Genomic DNA, 18571 nt, shown 5'->3' on the forward strand with positions numbered 1-18571 from the left:
TTGTCATAAAGGAGTGGTTGGCATAATGAAGTGGAACCTATGAAAAAACACTTTATGAAATCCTATATTGAGAAACTTTAGATAATTTGGATTAGCATATTTGACAAAGTCATCATTTCCTTTACTAACTATGGCCTTTGAAGAAAAACCATGCCATGTGGGAAAGGTTATGTGAAGCCATAACTCAGAGGATCAATTTGGATTTTGCAGGGCCAAGGTTTGAATTTAAAACATCTCAAATTGATTTTAAACCCCTTCTGGAGTGTCTAAGATTACCAGGGTTGGATCATAGAATCTGCATGCTAAGAGATAGATTTGAAAAGCTGATGCAGGAACTTTGCAATGATATATGTGTGGTTTGGTCAGATCAAAATATTTAGGAGTGGAAAATGAGCTTCTTTTCATGTTGTACGTCACAAAAGATCAACAAAGAGTCATTGAAGAAGAGCATTAAGGAATACCATGATGCAAAAACTGATCAAACTTCATTTGATAATGTCTGTTTTAAAACTGGTAATTTTCTTAGCTTCAATGCATATCTTCCTCATTGTACAAATTATATTTTCCTTCTTGTTTTCATCATGTGGGGTTTTGAATTGCTGGTTTCTCATCATTGTATTGATTCCCAGGCCAAACTTCTGCAATTTAATGTCTCATTCTAGAGCCTAATGTTGTTTCCGTTACAAATCATTTACCTCAAGTGTAATCATATTTATCTCAACATGAAATCCTAAAATGGAAATCTATGAAATGTTAGTACAATTCCAATAGGCTTCATCAATCAACACATTATTAGTCTTATAATTATTATGAAGCCACAAGGATGTAAAATGATGAAGTTTAAGTCTTGTGCTTCTCTTTTGTATCATTGTTAGTTCAATACTTTGTTGTTTTGAACTTCTTGATGGCATGTTTAGAAGCAAAAAGTACAAATGAAATCGTTGATCATTGTGTCACCAAGTTTACATTCATCTTTGGAATCCTGCCTGAGGAACTGCATCTTTGATAAAGTGATCCTATGTAGTGGATTTGAACCATCTGAAACACTAACTTTTGCCAATGATAAATACTGATGCTTAAAACTTTTGAACAAATTTTATGTTGTAGATAGCAGCAAGCGGGAGTACATTGAAGAAGAAATGGGAAAAATTGGAAAAGGAAAAAATACCTCTCAGATTTTTTCTTATCATGAACTATGTGTTGTAACTCAGAACTTTAACCCTCACAATATGATTGGTGAAGGAGGATTTGGGAGGGTATACAAAGGACGCATTAAAAGCAAAAATCAGGTATTATTACTTCAACTCAGGTCTGTTTGAATATTATGCTAAGGAAAAAATCCATTCAGGTAAGATTGTAATAAGTAACCTTCTAAATGCTGTGTTACATGCAGGTTGTTGCTGTGAAGCAACTTAACAGGGAAGGATTCCAAGGAAACAGGGAATTTATTGCAGAGGTTTTGATTTTGAGTCTCTTGCACCACCCTAACCTTGTCAATTTAGTAGGGTATTGTGCTGATGGTGATCAAAGGATTTTGGTATACGAGTACATGGTGAATGGTTCTTTAGAAGATCACCTTCTCGGTAAGTAAATGCATTTCTTACACAATGTATTCTAACGCAATTCATCATGGCCACAAATCATAGTAACATCCACTTCAAGTATCAAATTTGAATAAATGCTATGACTAAAACCAAGTATAGTAGCATATGACTGAATGAGCACATAGGATCATCATGGTGATTAATTACAATAAAAGCAAACTTCTTGCAGCTTGAAGATTTTATGTAGATAATGTTTTACCTTTCCATTTGTGCTACAGACCAATTACATATGAAATTTATATAGAATACTGTGCCCAACCTGATGAATTTGATACATCCTTCATGGCATAAAAGCAAAATTGGCACCATAAAATTTCCCCTTTTAAAGCATTACCTCAGTGTTATTTGGTAATAAGCAAGTTAAATTTTATCTGACCAAAAAGAAAAGAAAAATGATTGTCAGAACGACCTCCGGACAGAAAGCCCTTGGACTGGCGTACTAGGATGAAAATAGCAGAAGGTGCAGCAAAAGGACTTGAATATTTGCATGATGTAGCAAATCCACCAGTTATATATCGTGACTTCAAAGCATCAAACATACTATTAGATGAAAACTTCAGTCCAAAACTCTCTGATTTTGGACTTGCAAAGCTTGGTCCAACTGGTGATAAAACACATGTATCAACCAGGGTGATGGGAACTTATGGCTACTGTGCCCCTGAGTATGCCTCAACAGGTCAATTGTCTACAAAATCAGATGTATACAGCTTTGGAGTAGTGTTTCTAGAGATAATCACAGGAAGAAGAGTACTTGATTATTCAAGACCATCAGAAGAACAAAACTTAGTCACTTGGGTATGTCATGAATCATTTTTTATGTGCTTAAATTCATAGCATTTCTCTTAGCATAGAATATCTTGTTTTCAGGCACAACCACTATTCAAAGACAAAAGGAATTTCACATTTATGGCTGATCCATTACTAGAAGGAAACTACCCAAAAAAGGGTCTAGACCAAGCACTAGCAGTTGCAGCAATGTGTCTTCAAGAGGAAGCTGATACCAGGCCTTTGATTAGTGATGTAGTTACAGCTCTTGATGTTTTAGCAAAGCAGCATGTACAAGTGGCTAAACAAAAAAATACACAGGAGACTTATTTTCAGAGCAGAGAATGCAGTTGAGAAAACCAATCTGAAAGAGTAGAGGATTATATATAAAAAAGATAGTAAATGAAAAAGCAACTGCAAATGAAGTTTGTGAATCATTTTATAAAATTTCATCATGATGACATTGGCATCATTATGAAAATCAAAACCAGTACCATATTTTTCAATGTTCAATATTTATTGATTATTAGCATTAGACATTGCTGATAGAATAACAAGATTGCTACCAGATTCATATTTGCCTGCTCATTTAGATTCTCTGATCAATCTCTACATAGGAAGATTAAGAAGCAGCATATTTACCAATGGCTCTTCACTGCGAATTTTTCTAACCCAAGAGAGGATTTCCATAGAGAAATTTGAACTTGGATTCAAGCTCTGGCAATGTGTATCCGCTTATTGGTTTTATCATAAATTAATTATACAATAAACTTAAAAAACTATTTGTTTTATGATTAAAATAAAGTAAATTCAAATAAACATAATAATTAAAAAAGTATTAAATTAAGAAAATACAATTTTTAGGAATGAAAAAGTAAGTGTTGAAAAAACTAATTTTCAATAACACTTTTTATATGACAAAATAAATTATCTCTAATATTATTATTTAAATTTGTTTAAGATTAACAATGAAAAAAAACTGACAAAATAATTAAATAAATATGTTAAACTAAATTAAATATAAAGTAAGAAAAAAATATTTGTGATATAATTTGTGTCATTTTAGTTTCTAACTATTGATTTCCGTCCGTTAATAATTAGAATTTATTGGATTTTATTGCTAATTATTAATTAATTTGACCTAATAAATCATAATTGTCAATTACTAATTAATTAATAAGTTTGACCCAATAAATTCTAATTATTGATTGACAGAAATCAACGATTATAATTTAAAATTATACAAAGTTAATCATTTAAAAGAACAAATATTTTTTCCATAAAATAAACTATAAAATCATAATTTCTTTTTAACACTTTTTTATATTTTCTTGATTTTTTTTTTAATTTCTTATTTATAGTTTCCTCTTCATTGACGTCGCAGCCCTTTCTCTCACGACAAAATCAACTTTAAACCCGCATGTGAATAAGGTTTATTACCCAATGGGTGCATCTCAGTTGGTAATTTGGTGCTGAGTTAGTGGGGTTGGACATGTGTTCGATTTCTGTTGAATGCATTCTTGGGGAGGGGGCTGAACCTTTAGTCATCACTGCTCCCTCGCACTCCGGATTAGTCCCATAGCCGGCTCAAAGAGTCGAAGCTCGTGAAGATACCGGAGGGAGCCAACTCGTCTCAAAGAGGTAATTAGGGTTGGGTAACTCCAAAAAAAAAAAAGGTTTATTACAATTAGGGGTGTAAATGGGTCAGGCTGGCCCAGCCCAGCTTACGGCCCGGCCTACATTGAGTCCAGCTCAGGCCCGGCCTACATTGAGTCCAGCTCAGGCCCGACCTTTCAGAAAAGTAGAGTAAGCTTAGGCTTATAAAAAAGTTTTTTTAATAAATAAGGCATAGGCCAATTTTGTCAAGCCCGGCCTACAGCCTTGTAGGCTGGCATATTTAATTTATTAAAATAAAATAATAAAATAATATTTATTTTATGTGGCAAAGACACAAAGTACCAAATACTAATATCTCTTACTTTTTGTGCTATTTTATTTTATGAAAGGAAAACTTGTCTAATGTATCCAAATTTTATATGTTGTTGCAGCTTAATACCATGGAGCAATGGGTACCTTGCTGGATTATGATGTTACTGATGAAGATCTTTCAATAATACTCTTCTTTCCCTTGTCTTGATGGTGGTTTAAAGATTTTTAGATGAATGACATTCTCTTGTAGACTTTATTTCAGCATCAAGTAATTGTATTTTTCTTATTTTTCTCATTTCTTTGACTCTATTCCTCTATAATATATATTCTAGAGCTGAGGTATTATGTTGACTCTTTTTTGTTTGTCATTTTTTTCTTATGAGAAGTACTAGTGCATGCATGAATGGAACTTTCTCTGCTCTATACAATTATTTTTTTTTGCTTAGTATATATAGTGGGAGGCCTACAAGGCCTATAGGCCATGTCAGACTTTCCTATTTTTGAAAATGGGTCGGGCTTGGCCTACAAATAAAGCTTTTAATAAGCCAGATAGGCTGAATTTTTTTTGACGTAGGCTTGGGCCAGGATGGCCAAAGCCCAGCTCAGCCCAACCTATTTACACCCCTAATTACAATACATGGCAACTATATATTATATTTATTTATTTTTGTATTTTTGGTAGATATAAAAATATTTTATGATTATGATTTTATATAAAGGGCCAAGATTTTCAAAATATTATTTCTTTTTTATTTTTAACTTTGCAGGGTTTAGCCTCTTTGGCTCCATTCTGTCTCTGAGAAGAGAAGAGAAGCAGAGAATTGAGAGAAGGTCATTGCAGCCATGGAGGTCTTCAGCAAGACCACTTCTCTAAGACCAGATTCCCTCTCACGCTCTTGTTCCAGCCCCTTCCCTGTCACACCTTCTTCATTCTCCTTTCACCGGTTTACTTCTTTTCCTTTCTCTTTTCTTTCTTTCAAAGTTCACATCTTTTCATGCCTTTGCTCTTCTATTTAGCTTGCCCATGTCTTCTAATTCTTTTATAACTCCAAATTTCGCGTCTTTTTTATTTCGTAATAAATTAACGTTAGTAACTTTATTGGGTCCTAGTGGTTAGTATGACTATTTGAAATTTGTTTGTAGTTACTGAGATATTCTCTTCATGAAAAAAAAATGTAAAACAGTTTATTAGGGATGCTTAGCTATCATGTTTTTAACTCTTTTCAAATGTGGCAATAAATGTAAAATATTTTATTGTTATTCAGGACATGTCAAAAGTATAAACATGTATTATTTTACCCCCCACACACCTACAGAAGGAGTTTTATATTTGTTGGTGCATGGCTAAATAATGTGTTATTACATTTCATTGATTGGAACCTTTATTTTCTGTTGCATGATGTGAACTGCAGAAGAAAAAACCAGTCAAGCCAGATTGCCAGCAATGGTCTCCTAAATTGCATTGTGCTTAGTGATTCTGTACAATTTAGAGCTGATTCATGCTGCCTAAAGAGGACATCTGTGGGGTTAAATAAATTCAATGACATGAGATATAAATGTAATTTTCCATACAGAATTCCGGTTCGCATTTCATTGGTGAAATTTTCAAATGCATCAACTGGCATGCTGGAGGAAATGACAGATGAAGAAGAGCTGAGTTCTTTGCATTCTTGTGGAACACAAGTTGGGAAGGTGGCTGTGGCTCCTTGCAATCCTGGATTTTCCAGGATTGCTGCTGAAAGAAATTTGTCTGGTGGTGATTATAGAGGATGGGCTATAGCAAAAGATAAATTAACTGAAAGTAAAAAGGAAATGAATGGCTCAAATAAATTTGTGAGGAAAAATGGTAGTTCTTATGCATCTAATAGATTTGCTTCCATTGGTCAGAAACAGGCTGTTTCTAAGAACATGGGTGGCAATCTTGTACTGCAGGATCATGATGAACTTGTCCCATCTTCTGTTAAATATTCTGTATCAAACAATTTAAAGGTGTTAACGGATTCTAAAAGGGTGGTCCCCCGAGTTAATGAATCTTCACTGGAGATCAGTAAAGAGAAAATTACTAGAGTTAATGGTGATCACAGTTTGGATGCAACTGTAAAGGATTCAACTAATGCAATATTGGATAGACAGGCACGATGTACTGACCAATCAAAACTTCGGGACCGGCTCTGTAGTATCTATGAAGATATTCTGGTTGTTGATAATATTCCTCTTGCTGAGGAAGTTGCTAAGATGCTCACAGTAAAGTACAGGCATCTTATTTATGCATGTGATACTGAGGTACAATTCTTTTGACTGTATTCACTTGTATTATGGTTGTTCCCTGATCACAAGAGTGTATATAGCTAGATTATCTCCTCTCTCTTGGACACATGCGTGTATAAATTGTGAACTTATATTATCTGCTCATATTTTTGTTTTCAAAGGTAGCCAAGATAGATGTCAAACAAGAAACACCAGTAGATCATGGGGAGATAATATGCTTCAGCATTTATTCTGGTCCAGAAGCTGATTTTGGAGGTGGAAAGTCCTGTATCTGGGTAGATGTTCTTGATGGTGGAGGCAAAGAAATTTTAGAAAAATTTGCTGAATTTTTTAGTGACTCTTCCATCAAGAAGGTGAACTTTTCTTTCTTCTTCCCTCCCTTCTGTGTTCTTAATTTTTATCACCTGCCTCAATTACAGCACCTTTTAAGTCTTAATTCCATGCTTGTTGCTGTATGTATAATAGCATACTAGTTATGATATATGACAATCAGCTACTTGCTGGTGTGGAATTATCCTTTGGTAATCTAAATGTATAATTTGTCATATTATATTAAAAGAGCCACATATGATTAGTAGTTTAGTTTGTGTTGTAAACTTTTGGTGCATGACTTTTATGTATAGAACAGAGAAATTTGCATCTTATGATTGTAGCAAACTCGCACAATTGGTTAAATTTTATTTTTTGTAGTTGTTAGACATTCTTATCTTATTTTCTGTCAACATAAACTGGCAAAAAACCAACCTTTTAACAATATCACTTATTATCCTTAGCTGACTCTTGTGCATAGAGATAGCTATAAAATTACTTGTCCTTATTAACATCTTAAGCCATTAAAATGTCACTCATTCAGTACTTACCAGCACCAGACAATTTGATGCTTCTGCTTTTCTTTTATCTTTTAGTTTTGCTGGACTCATTGGGCTATAATATTTGGATAATTATCATGTGTTTTGCATTGTTGACTTGATATATTTTTGTGCCGTGCCCAATTCCGCTCTCACTCATTCCCCCACTTAAACACATAAAATCACTCTCCGTGAAACCCTGACTTACGAGGGTAGGGGTGAAGGAAATCTTTGTGAGCAGTACTACCCTTGCACTAAATGATATATTAAATCCAATTCCATCCAGGCCACCTCCAACCCTGGTATGATGAGTGATGGGTCCTCTCTGCAGACCATGTGGATAAATTATGACATCTTGAAGGAGAGGGGAATGGCAGTCCCTAAGACTCTATGGCACTTAAATAATACTCATCTAGTGTTGTTCTGGGATAAGCCTTGCAAATACTCATCCCTTTCCCTCCTGCAACCAACTTACTAATGAGTGAAAATTTGTTCTTTTTTTTTCCATACAGAAGCAGGGCTCTTTATTAGTGAAGTATTTGTCGGTGATGTTATTCCATCGGGAATGGAAAACTTAAGTCTATCTTTCATAAAATCATATTGTCTTTAAATTCCTGGGTTTTTCTATGCATATTACTTGGGAATACAAATAATATTTGAAATAACCAAGTCACTGATGCATTCTGTAGGTCTGGCATAACTATAGCTTTGATTGTCATGTTATAGAGAACTATGGATTCAAAGTTTCTGGTTTTCATGCTGATACAATGCACATGGCACGATTATGGGATTCATCAAGACAATTGGATGGGGGTTATTCTCTTGAAGGACTTACAGGTGACAGAAGGGTCATGTCTAGGACTCAGCTGAACCATGAAAAGGATTTGATTGGTAAGCTGTCAATGAAAACTATATTTGGTCAGAAAAAGGTGAAGAAGGATGGATCTGAGGGTAAAATGATTACCATTGCTCCTGTTGAAGAGCTACAAAAAGATGAGCGTCTACCTTGGATATGTTATTCTGCCTTAGATGCTAGAAGCACTTTGAAGCTTTATGAGAGCTTAAAGAGCCATCTTTTAGACATGCCTTGGAAAATTGATGGTATTCCAGTTTCTGGGAAAACCATGTATGATTTCTACAATAAATACTGGCGACCATTTGGCGAGCTTCTAGTCATAATGGAATCTGAGGGGATGCTAGTTGATCGGGCATATCTAGAAGGCATAGAAAAGATTGCTAAAGCAGAGCAAGAGGTAGCTTCTAATAGATTCCGAAAATGGGCATGTAGGTATTGTCCCGATGCCAAGTATATGAATGTGGGAAGTGATTTACAGTTGCGCCAGCTGCTTTTTGGTGGCACTGTGAACAGGTGCACATTTCTTAAATCTTATGTGGGCCATTTGTTTCAATCTTAGTAGATTGTTGATTTGTTAGTCGAAGCCTGAAATATTTATCGTGTAAACTGTATGACAATCATAAGATTAATGTTTTCATGAAAGTTAGTACTTTGATATTCTTGTGTATGCGTTGAATAAGCTCATGAAGGAAAAAAGTTACATATTTTTTATAAACTCTGCTGTCTACGACAAAGTAGTTGAATGTTTTAGATGGAAGTACAGCTTTCATTTTCACCTGCCACATTTTTTGTTACAGAAAAGACTCTGATCTGGCTCTTCCAACTGAGCGAATATTCAAAATTCCCAATGTTGATAAAGTGATTGAAGAAGGAAAGAAGGCTCCCATGAAATTTCGTGATATAAAGTTGAAGAGCGTAGGTTGTAACCTGGAGACTGATATATACACAGCAAGTGGTTGGCCGTCAGTTAGTGGTGATGCTTTAAAGGCCCTGGCTGGAAATATTTCTGCTGAATTTGACCTTATTGATGAGGCTTGTAACTTGGATCTTGATGAAGATGGAAATACTTCTGAAAGTCAAATTGCACCCGTAAAAATTGATAAATCTGCATATGGAACAGCCTTTGCAGCTTTTCCAACAGAGGAAGAAGGGAGAGAAGCTTGCCATGCAATTGCTGCTTTATGTGAAGTCTGCTCAATTGACTCTTTGATTTCTAACTTCATCCTTCCCCTTCAGGTAGTTCTTTATTGTAAGATCTATCGATATTTTTCAATGTGATTGGCGTTAATAGAACTTGAATCGGTCCAAGCCCTTGTAATGAAAATAAATAGAGTCAATCAAGTATTTAAGCAGTAGCCAGATGCATCTATAATACTTGAAGGTGTTTGCAATTTGAAATTTGTTGAGCTTGCTCTAAAGCATCTCTGGTGTCAGCTTTTATTTTGAAACTAGTGCAACAAACTTCCATATAATATATCTATTTCATAAGGAACTAATGATACTTTCTAGTTATTTTTTTACTAAAGATCTTACTCATTCTTGAATTTGTAATGTTGATGTATTTAAGCATCATCTAGAAGTATTAGGTGTTCCACAATATTGAAAATATTTTCAAGATATAGAATAATTACAAAACCATTCTGAGACTAAACTTCAAGTTTCTGTCTATATCTTTCTGTACAGGGTTCTATTAAATTTTATTATCTTTTCTCCAATTTGTATCTTTGTTTTTCTATATTCTACTGTTTCTGACAATGGTGAAAATAAACTTTAAATAAACGTTTGATATGTGATTGTATGATGCCTTGCAACAGCATGTCTCAAGGATATTTGTGAACCTGAGACCATGAGTGTTATTCTCAGATCTGTTGTTTTTATTGCTAAATCATCAAATTTAGGGAATTACTTGGGTACCCATCTTTATTTCCTGGTTTTGGTACCCAGGGTGAATTTTAAAGCATTTCATTCGCAGCTAGTTATATTAACATATTTTTAAACAAATATTATAAAATCATCCCAATGAAATGCTTCGCAACTCACCTGGGTGCCAAAATCATAAAGCTGCCATAGCACCTCCCTCAAACTTTTAAAATACTCATAGCAGATAGTCAGTATGAAGTTCTTCCGTTGCTTGGCTAGAGAAATTACTCATTCGTTATCTGACTTGGAGTTTTGTGTGATTCCTTTGCCACCACTTGCATATTAAAACTATAATTGAGTATATGTCTGTATTTTAACACTTAAGTTCTTTATATCTGCTTTATGCTAGCTTCACAGTTTCTCCATGTCAGGGACATAATATATCAGGAAAGGATCACCGTGTTCATTGTTCCTTAAATATCAACACAGAGACAGGACGCTTGTCAGCAAGAAGGCCAAATCTGCAGGTTATTCTAATTTACAAGATATATTAAAGTCCTCTTTGAAGATTTTGATTAAGATATTTCCTTTTAATGGTAATCGTTGTTTACTTAGAAATTTTTCAAGTACCATACATTTGACCATGATTGACCTTCATCTGTGCGCATGTATATTTGCTAATTGGTGTCATTCAATTTTCTTGATACTAAATTCTTAGTAGGTTGCTTTATCATTTTGTCTTTTGATCTAAAATGTAGTTTCTCCTTTTAGTAGGATTTCTTCCTACTAGATATAGAAATTCATTCGTGGGCCTCCACTCCATTCTTTCTGCCCCTGTTCTTCATAATTAATATTGGAAGAAGGCATTAGTTTGTACCCAAAAAAAATCGACAGAAGGTGAAGTAGGTCTATTGATCATCCATGCTTCACACCTGAAGTGCTCATGCATGAGGGAGCATGTCAAAGATATAAAACCATTTGTATGCTGCCATCTAATAGCTCAAGCTTTATCTCCTTTCTTTTTTGTTAATAGATTCATAGTTAAAAAATCTCACTTTCTTATCAAAGTTGTTTGTTTGTTTTTGTACTAATCAGTCTTGCTATACACATTTATGTAATCTTTTAATTAAATAATTGTTAGATTCCTACTTGGTCTTGATACCTTTTCTTTTAATTTATTACAATTATTTGGGTCTTAAAGTTGGACTGCATTGTGCATCTCAGTGATTTTCAGTTTGTATTCTGACATTCACATATTGATATTACATGTACTAGCTTAATCCTTGGCTTTCAGAAAGAGACTTAATCTAACATACAATTCATGAATCAGAATCAACCTGCTTTGGAAAAAGACCGCTACAAAATCCGTCAAGCATTCATTGCTGCACCTGGAAATTCTCTAATAGTTGCTGATTATGGACAGGTTAATAGTTTATATTGCCGTCTAGTTGAACTATTTTCAAGAAATTTCATTCTGTTGACTGTGTTATGTTTTTTATTTCAGCTGGAACTTAGGATTCTGGCACATCTTGCCAACTGTAAGAGCATGTTGGAAGCTTTTAAAGCTGGTGGAGATTTCCATTCAAGGACTGCAATGAATATGTACCCATATATTCGTGAAGCAGTTGAGAAAAAGCAAGTGCTTCTCGAGTGGCATCCTCAGCCTGGTGAAGACAAACCCCCAGTTCCTTTACTGAAGGTAAACTGTCTGCTGATGGTAGTAACCAATTGCATTGAGATAAGTGAGTAATGCTTTATCTTTTAGTTTGGTATGTCTTTTAACTGATAGCATTGGATACAGTGAGCACCAGATTGCTGGCAATGCATGTAGGACGACCGCCCTTTATTCAGATTGAGCACAGTTCTATCAATTGCAAATACAATAAGATATTTTACTAGGCTTGGTTTTTTTAGTATTCATTTTTGTCTTTATGGTCTGATGAACGGAAAACCAAGAAGACGAACAAAGGACCAGAACTTATGAATTTTCCAGTAGAAAGAAAGGACTGCTAATGCACATTAGAATAATCTGTTAAAGAGGGAAAATGCCGCACATAGCACCAGTTGAGAGATTGATGGGCTTCCAAATATATATGAAAATTCATTGAGTTTGTGGATGTGTTTAATAATGTTTATATACATAAATAAAAGTAAATCAGAATACACTAGGCATAGGTAAGCTTGTTTTATTATGCCATTCCCATAAGATATAGAAAGCTTGCTTTAGCAGTTTAGCATTATAACCATCTGTTTCATAATTTGGCCAGTTGAACATGCGCCTTGTTTCTATTTTGTGTTTTTTTTTTTTTTTTTTTTTTTCCCATTTCAGGATGCCTTTGGTTCTGAAAGAAGAAAAGCTAAAATGCTTAACTTCTCAATTGCATATGGGAAGACTCCAGTGGGGCTTTCCAAGGATTGGAAGGTACCATGAATTCTATTGCTTATTATGAGGGATTTATATAGGTGACAAATGCCCATAATTTATCATTTGACTGTACTGACAAGTCACATATTTTTCTCTCAGGTTTCTGTGAAAGAAGCTAAGAAAACAGTTGACCTTTGGTACAATGATAGAAAGGAAGTTTTGCAATGGCAAGAGCTGCGGAAAAAAGAAGCTCATGAGTTACATTGTGTTTACACGTTGCTAGGCCGAGCCCGGCGGTTCCCTTTGATGGCCCAAGCTAACACCTATCAGAAAGGTCACATTGAGCGAGCTGCTATTAATACTCCAGTGCAGGTCCTAATTCTTTTGAATAGACTTTTAGGCTACCACTATATTCTCAAATTTGATGATGGTAACGTTATAGTAAATCTAAACTGTACTGAATTGTTTATCCTACCATAAGGAAAGCTGACTAGTTCTTACTAGAGTGGGGTCTACAGAATAATCAATTGCATTTTTGGAACTTCCCTTTTAAGAACAACAATGAATAATGAGATCATGTTTAAAAAATCCACTTGACACTTGCCATTAGTTTGTGATCTACCTCCACCTTCAGACCTTTCTTTTATCGGTTTCTGATTTGTAGAATGCAACAGGGTAGTGCAGCCGATGTTGCCATGTGTGCCATGTTGCAAATTTTGAATAATAAACGGTTGAAGGATCTTGGATGGAAGTTACTTCTACAGGTAATTTTATGCCCTAATATTTTCCTTTTTCAATTTTCTTGTTCACTTTTATTGGTGCGTGTGTATTCGAATTACGGATTCACGTGCCATTATTATACTTGAGTTTTGATTCTATTCTATCCATTCTTTGGCGTGGGCTTAGGGAGGGAGTATGGAGGTAGTATATAAACTTACTATGTAATGAATAATTTATTTATATGTTGTCTCAAACAATTTCTATTGATCAATGAAGTGAGTATTTGTTTCATGGAAACATGATTGGTATACGTTGTAATCATTTTCATGGCTCATTGTAATTATAGTTGCATTATATATAATGTAGTTTGTTCCATTAGTGAATGATTCCATCATACAAGTTGTTCATATTTTTCTAAGTGAGGTGCTTTCGTAAATCTTAATTATATGTTATTAATTACAAAACAGTCGCAATTGGCATCAATCAGTAATTTTTATCACAATATTCTGATATCGAAGTTATTTCCACTCTGAATGTTTTTGGATATCTATTTACAAACTTCCTTGCTAAGATTTTTTGACATGACAAAGCAGGTTCATGATGAAGTCATATTGGAAGGACCAACTGAATCAGCTGAGGTTGCGAAGTCTATAGTTGTTGAATGCATGTCCAAACCCTTTCATGGAAAGAATATTCTTAAAGTTGACCTATCTGTTGATGCCAAGTGTGCTCAAAACTGGTACTCTGCGAAATAGGCACTTCGCTATACAAATGTACAGAATGAAAAGCCATGTCTTTATTTGGGAGATGTTTCTCATTCAGATAGCCTTGGTGATTGCAATGAAGAGGCTGCTACACTTGGTGCTTCTATTTCAAGGCAAAATTAATTCCTTAAATATTACTATATAGAGGTTTTTGACGTCCTATGAGTAGTTCCAGTGTGATGTTTTGGTAAAACCAAAGCATAGCACGTTTAGCTTTGAAGGAAGGAAAAGGCCAAAACCACTGGCCTCGGCATTTTACTGCTTTTGTTGGCAGGTTTTTCTTTTATTTATTATTTTTTTTTCAATCTTATTTTGAATGTATACCTATTTCTCACGCCTTGTGTCATTTACCAGTATGGTCTTTTTGCTTGATGCAAACTGTATCTGTATTGTATATAAATTATTAAATGAAAATTTCCGCATTTCTGTTGATCTCATTCACCATGTGAGCCTGGTTGCAGACTTAAACTTCCTGTACAACTTAATGTGGTGATAAATGGAGGCTTGAATTGCACTTTGCATGTACAAATGATCAGCAACCAGTAACTATTTACGTTACAATTTTTCAATAGGAAACACTCGCAGAATTGTTATCTCGTGTTAGCATAGTGCATGTGTTTCTACCTTTCAATCATATGAAAGAGAGATCAATCGGATGAAGGAATGGACCAAAGACCTACTTAACCGTTAAATAGTTCAACATTTGGTATATGTACTAGAGGTTATCTGTATTCCAACATAGTTGTAATACATCTAATTATTATTACTGAAACGGTGGGAAACATAATTTGGTGCTTAACAGATGGCTATTCATCAAAAGCAGTAAATTGGAAAAGAAAAATTAAAATATTAAACAGGTTTGTTATAATAATGGAATGAACCAAAACCCACCATCAAATATCATTTAAAATTAAATAGGGGATTGTTTTTCTTATAATGCATAAGATAAAATAATTTTCTTACACACACAAATTTTATGTAGGACACGTTTTAAATTTTCTCTTTTTCCTATTCTCTCTCCTCTTTTTTTCTCTTGTGAGTGTAAAAATATTGTTTTTATCTTATGCAACAGAAGAAAACAACTGGAGAACTTTCACATACATTTTAGCTGCCAACTCTCCTGCAACCAAGAAGGCAAGGGAAAGATCTGCAACTAGAGATTGAATGAAAATAAAATCATTCAACAAAAGTACCTATGATGGGAAAAAGTAAGATAACCATCAAAGGCCAAGGAAAAGCAAAATATATTCCCCTATCCGTGTAAATAAATAGGCACACCCAAATCATCTCTTAGTAAAAAATGAACCACACAAGGGACTAAGTCCAGCAAAGACTTCCACTAATAAATTATTTGTGTCTACTAATAGTAGTGAACCACAATAACCATGTGGGAAATTAAATAGGCAACGATATCTTATTTTTATCACGAATTTTTTTCTTTTTTTTCCTTGGTTAACAATAGTTGTGGTTTTTCCAATAGCCGCGGGTTCCTTAATTTTCTTATTTCCTCATAGAGGAAATAAGGTAATTAGGTGGTATACTATTTGTATATGCTTAATAGATCTTCTTCTAACAACCTATACATTTTGTTATAATTTCCAATTGGATGATCCATTAATCCAACTGAGAGAGAATTATAAATGGATCCATTTTTTAGATTTTTATTGGAGACTTGGAATAGATGGACTCTCTATAGGACCTATTTTACTGGCGGGATTTATCACCACTTTAGCTACTTTAGCGGCTCAGCCGGTTACTCGAGAATCCCGATTATTCCATTTCCTGATGTTAGCAATGTATAGCGGTCAAATAGGACTCTTTTCTTCTCGAGACATTTTACTTTTTTTCATCATGTGGGAATTCGAATTAATTCCCATTTATCTACTTTTATTCATGTGGGGGGGGAGGAAACGCTTGTATTCGGCTACAAAGTTTATTTTGTACACTGCGGGAAGTTCTGTTTTTTTATTAATAGGAATTCTGGGTATCGGTTTATATGGTTCTAATGAGCCAACATTTAATTTTGAAACATTAACTAATCAATCATATCCCGTGGCCCTCGAAATAATATTCTATTGGGGCTTTCTTATTGCTTTTGCTGTCAAATCGCCGATTATACCCTTACATACATGGTTACCAGACACCCATGGAGAGGCACATTACAGCACCTGTATGCTTTTAGCCGGAATTTTATTAAAAATGGGGGCGTATGGATTGGTTCGAATTAATATGGAATTATTATCCCATGCTCATTATATATTTTGCCCCTGGTTAATGATATTAGGTTCAATTCAAATAATTTATGCAGCTTCAACATCTCTTGGTCAACGAAATTTAAAAAAAAGAATAGCTTATTCCTCAGTATCTCATATGGGGTTCCTCATTATAGGAATTAGTTCGATAAGCGATGCGGGACTTAACGGGGCCATTTTACAAATAATCTCTCATGGATTTATTGGTGCTGCACTTTTTTTCTTGGCGGGAACCAGTTATGATAGACTACGTCTTCTTTATCTTGAAGAAATGGGCGGAATGGCTATCCCAATGCCAAAAATATTCACCGTTTTCAGTATTTTATCAATGGCTTCTCTTGCATTGCCGGGCATGAGCGGTTTTATTGCAGAATTAATAGTTTTTTTTGGAATAATTACCAGTCAAAAATATCTTTTAATGACAAAAATACTAATAACTTTTATAACAGCAATTGGAATGAGACCATTGAACAATTCAGCTACCGCATTCTTATCACCTAACATGCAAGTGATTATTCCCTTTTTAACCAGAATATCCACATCATTGCTTGTGTTGATGAGGTAATCGAGGAATACAACATAATCAGTGATGTAGGATTCATTGGGGTAGTGGAATTGCTCCAAAGCAATCATATTCCGAAACTGAATTTCAGTATCATCCTCCACAGTCAAATTTGGGATTTCAAGACAACTTTGTGAAAAACTCAAGTCTATTAAATCGCTTTCTCTCTTCCTAAACTTTATTCCTGCTTCTTTTAACTCAGTTGCACTGTGAAGGTGTGTTAGTAGTTCATCCTCCCTTGGAGGTAGTATATAAGGAGATGGTGGTAAGTAAAAGATTCTTGACATATCTGTGAAGTGTTTTATGCTAGGAGGAGAATCTCTATAAGGTGAGTCAGGTTCAGTAAAACGATGAAAAGTGAGAACCAAAAATGAAGGGAAATCAGGCGAAGGAGAAGCTAGATTGTAGAGCTTATCAAGAACATTAAAAGGAAGTTGATTCTCAAGTAAAAACAAATCATATGCTATACTACTTTTCAACCAACGTTTGAATGGGATACCATCATCATCTGTTGACTCAAAAGTTAAGAAAAGCTCAAATATGAAACAGGAATCCACCAATATCAGTTTGACAAGTTCCTCCCTGCTAAGTTGAATGTCCTCAGAGTAATAAAGACGAAACTCTGGTTCTAAGTCTCGCACAAGAGTGACCAAATCGTCAAAGTTTGTCTGAACTCGTTCTCTGAATTCTTTGCAGTATTTCAGTTTGTGGCTTTCCATGTTTCTCAGTGTGGGATTACCATGGTGAAAAGGGCCTATTGAAACAACCTTCGGAGTGTATGCATCACTATTTAAATTGCGTATTCCATGGGGAATCCTATAGATGCAACATTTAGTTGTAAGGGGAGACACTGCATTGTCCAGTATGTTTTCAATGCGTATTGCAACATGATTACGGTTCTGATTCGCCATCGATCTACCAATTAAAAACAAGAGTTGAAAGGAAATATTAGTGTCAATTATACATAAGTAAATGAAAAACAATAAATAAAAGGCATGAACATGAACCAATTGCATAGATTAGGATGGAAAGAAGTTAAAAGAAGGAGCATAGCAGTGAGCTCATTTTCGGTACAACATCAGTATATTCTTCTCTGCGAAAAAGAAAATAAAAATGAAAATAATCATAAAAATAAAATTAATATATAAAAGTGTTACTCTTTACCGTATTTAATGAATGATATTCTGAGTATGTATTACAGGAATACTTTCCATAGCTGCACCTAATGCGAGATAGACACTGCAGAGAAGAACCAAAGATTTATCAAATATTTGCTAAAGTAGAAGTGTGTTTATTGAACAGCTCAGGCACAAATGCGCAAGAAGTTAAATAGAAAAAGAAAATGCCATCACATCATTATTGCCATGCAATGCACGTACGGAACCACATGGTTTTGCTTTCTTTACTCTTTCCCTCATTTCTACCTAGTAATTTCGGTGCAAAAGGCCCTTTACCTTTTCCGTGTCTTTTTTTTCCTTGTCCCTAACTCCCTATGGCCTTTCTCTCTGTTAGCCCTCAGGAAATAGTTTCGTTGGCTTCAAAATTGTCGGCGGGGGACGAACTAATTAACAAGAGATCCAAACTTAATTCCTTTTATTTAGAAAATAAATTTGAAGAATTTATCCCTCTTGTATTCATAATAATCAACATTTGTTAAGATGATTCATAAACTCAATATCCCTTTTGCAATGTTACGAAGACTTCTTAATTATAGATTAATATGACAATATATCACTCGGAATCGAAACATTCGCAATTGTGTTGTGTCATGTGTACCC

At 34.6% G+C, this 18571-nt stretch overlaps 3 protein-coding genes across 3 annotated transcripts; 2 read left to right on the forward strand and 1 right to left on the reverse strand.

The window, feature by feature from the left end:
* Positions 1–389: 389 nt before the first annotated feature.
* On the forward strand, positions 390–2723 carry LOC133313096 (probable serine/threonine-protein kinase PBL23). Its single transcript, XM_061514417.1, has 5 exons — positions 390–513; positions 1108–1289; positions 1394–1583; positions 2008–2399; positions 2472–2723. The coding sequence occupies exons 1-5, from the start codon at positions 390–392 to the stop codon at positions 2721–2723; spliced, it is 1140 nt and encodes a 379-aa protein (XP_061370401.1).
* Positions 2724–5102: 2379 nt separating this feature from the next.
* Positions 5103–14393, forward strand: LOC133313093 (DNA polymerase I A, chloroplastic/mitochondrial-like). The gene is made up of 12 exons (XM_061514414.1): positions 5103–5242; positions 5711–6581; positions 6728–6919; positions 8104–8783; positions 9068–9506; positions 10562–10657; positions 11461–11553; positions 11635–11829; positions 12460–12552; positions 12655–12867; positions 13170–13259; positions 13809–14393. The coding sequence occupies exons 1-12, from the start codon at positions 5142–5144 to the stop codon at positions 13968–13970; spliced, it is 3225 nt and encodes a 1074-aa protein (XP_061370398.1). The 5' UTR covers positions 5103–5141; the 3' UTR covers positions 13971–14393.
* Positions 14394–16633: 2240 nt separating this feature from the next.
* On the reverse strand, positions 16634–17998 carry LOC133313130 (UPF0481 protein At3g47200-like). Its single transcript, XM_061514458.1, has 2 exons — positions 17958–17998; positions 16634–17708 (listed from the first exon to the last, which is right to left on the reverse strand). The coding sequence occupies exon 2, from the start codon at positions 17702–17704 to the stop codon at positions 16634–16636; it is 1071 nt and encodes a 356-aa protein (XP_061370442.1). The 5' UTR covers positions 17705–17708; positions 17958–17998.
* Between the last annotated feature and the right edge of the window lie 573 nt (positions 17999–18571).

This window comes from Gastrolobium bilobum, unplaced genomic scaffold (assembly GCF_033153095.1).
Source record: "Gastrolobium bilobum isolate Gb01-03AN ecotype WA unplaced genomic scaffold, APGP_CSIRO_Gbil_v1 utg4070, whole genome shotgun sequence".
Taxonomy (NCBI): Eukaryota; Viridiplantae; Streptophyta; class Magnoliopsida; order Fabales; family Fabaceae; genus Gastrolobium; species Gastrolobium bilobum.

What these genes read in the sequence shown, in the direction of transcription:
- LOC133313130 (XM_061514458.1), bottom strand. Translation starts at nt 17,704, where the DNA reads ATGGCGAATCAGAACCGTAATCATGTTGCAATACGCATTGAAAACATA.
- LOC133313093 (XM_061514414.1), top strand. Translation starts at nt 5,142, where the DNA reads ATGGAGGTCTTCAGCAAGACCACTTCTCTAAGACCAGATTCCCTCTCA. An exon ending in CAAGAAGGCCAAATCTGCAG is followed by an intron (nt 10,658 to 11,460) that starts GTTATTCTAATT and finishes TTCATGAATCAG; the next exon opens with AATCAACCTGCTTTGGAAAA. An exon ending in CTATTAATACTCCAGTGCAG is followed by an intron (nt 12,868 to 13,169) that starts GTCCTAATTCTT and finishes AGAATGCAACAG; the next exon opens with GGTAGTGCAGCCGATGTTGC.
- LOC133313096 (XM_061514417.1), top strand. Translation starts at nt 390, where the DNA reads ATGAGCTTCTTTTCATGTTGTACGTCACAAAAGATCAACAAAGAGTCA. An exon ending in TTTAGAAGATCACCTTCTCG is followed by an intron (nt 1,584 to 2,007) that starts GTAAGTAAATGC and finishes AATGATTGTCAG; the next exon opens with AACGACCTCCGGACAGAAAG. An exon ending in AACAAAACTTAGTCACTTGG is followed by an intron (nt 2,400 to 2,471) that starts GTATGTCATGAA and finishes TCTTGTTTTCAG; the next exon opens with GCACAACCACTATTCAAAGA.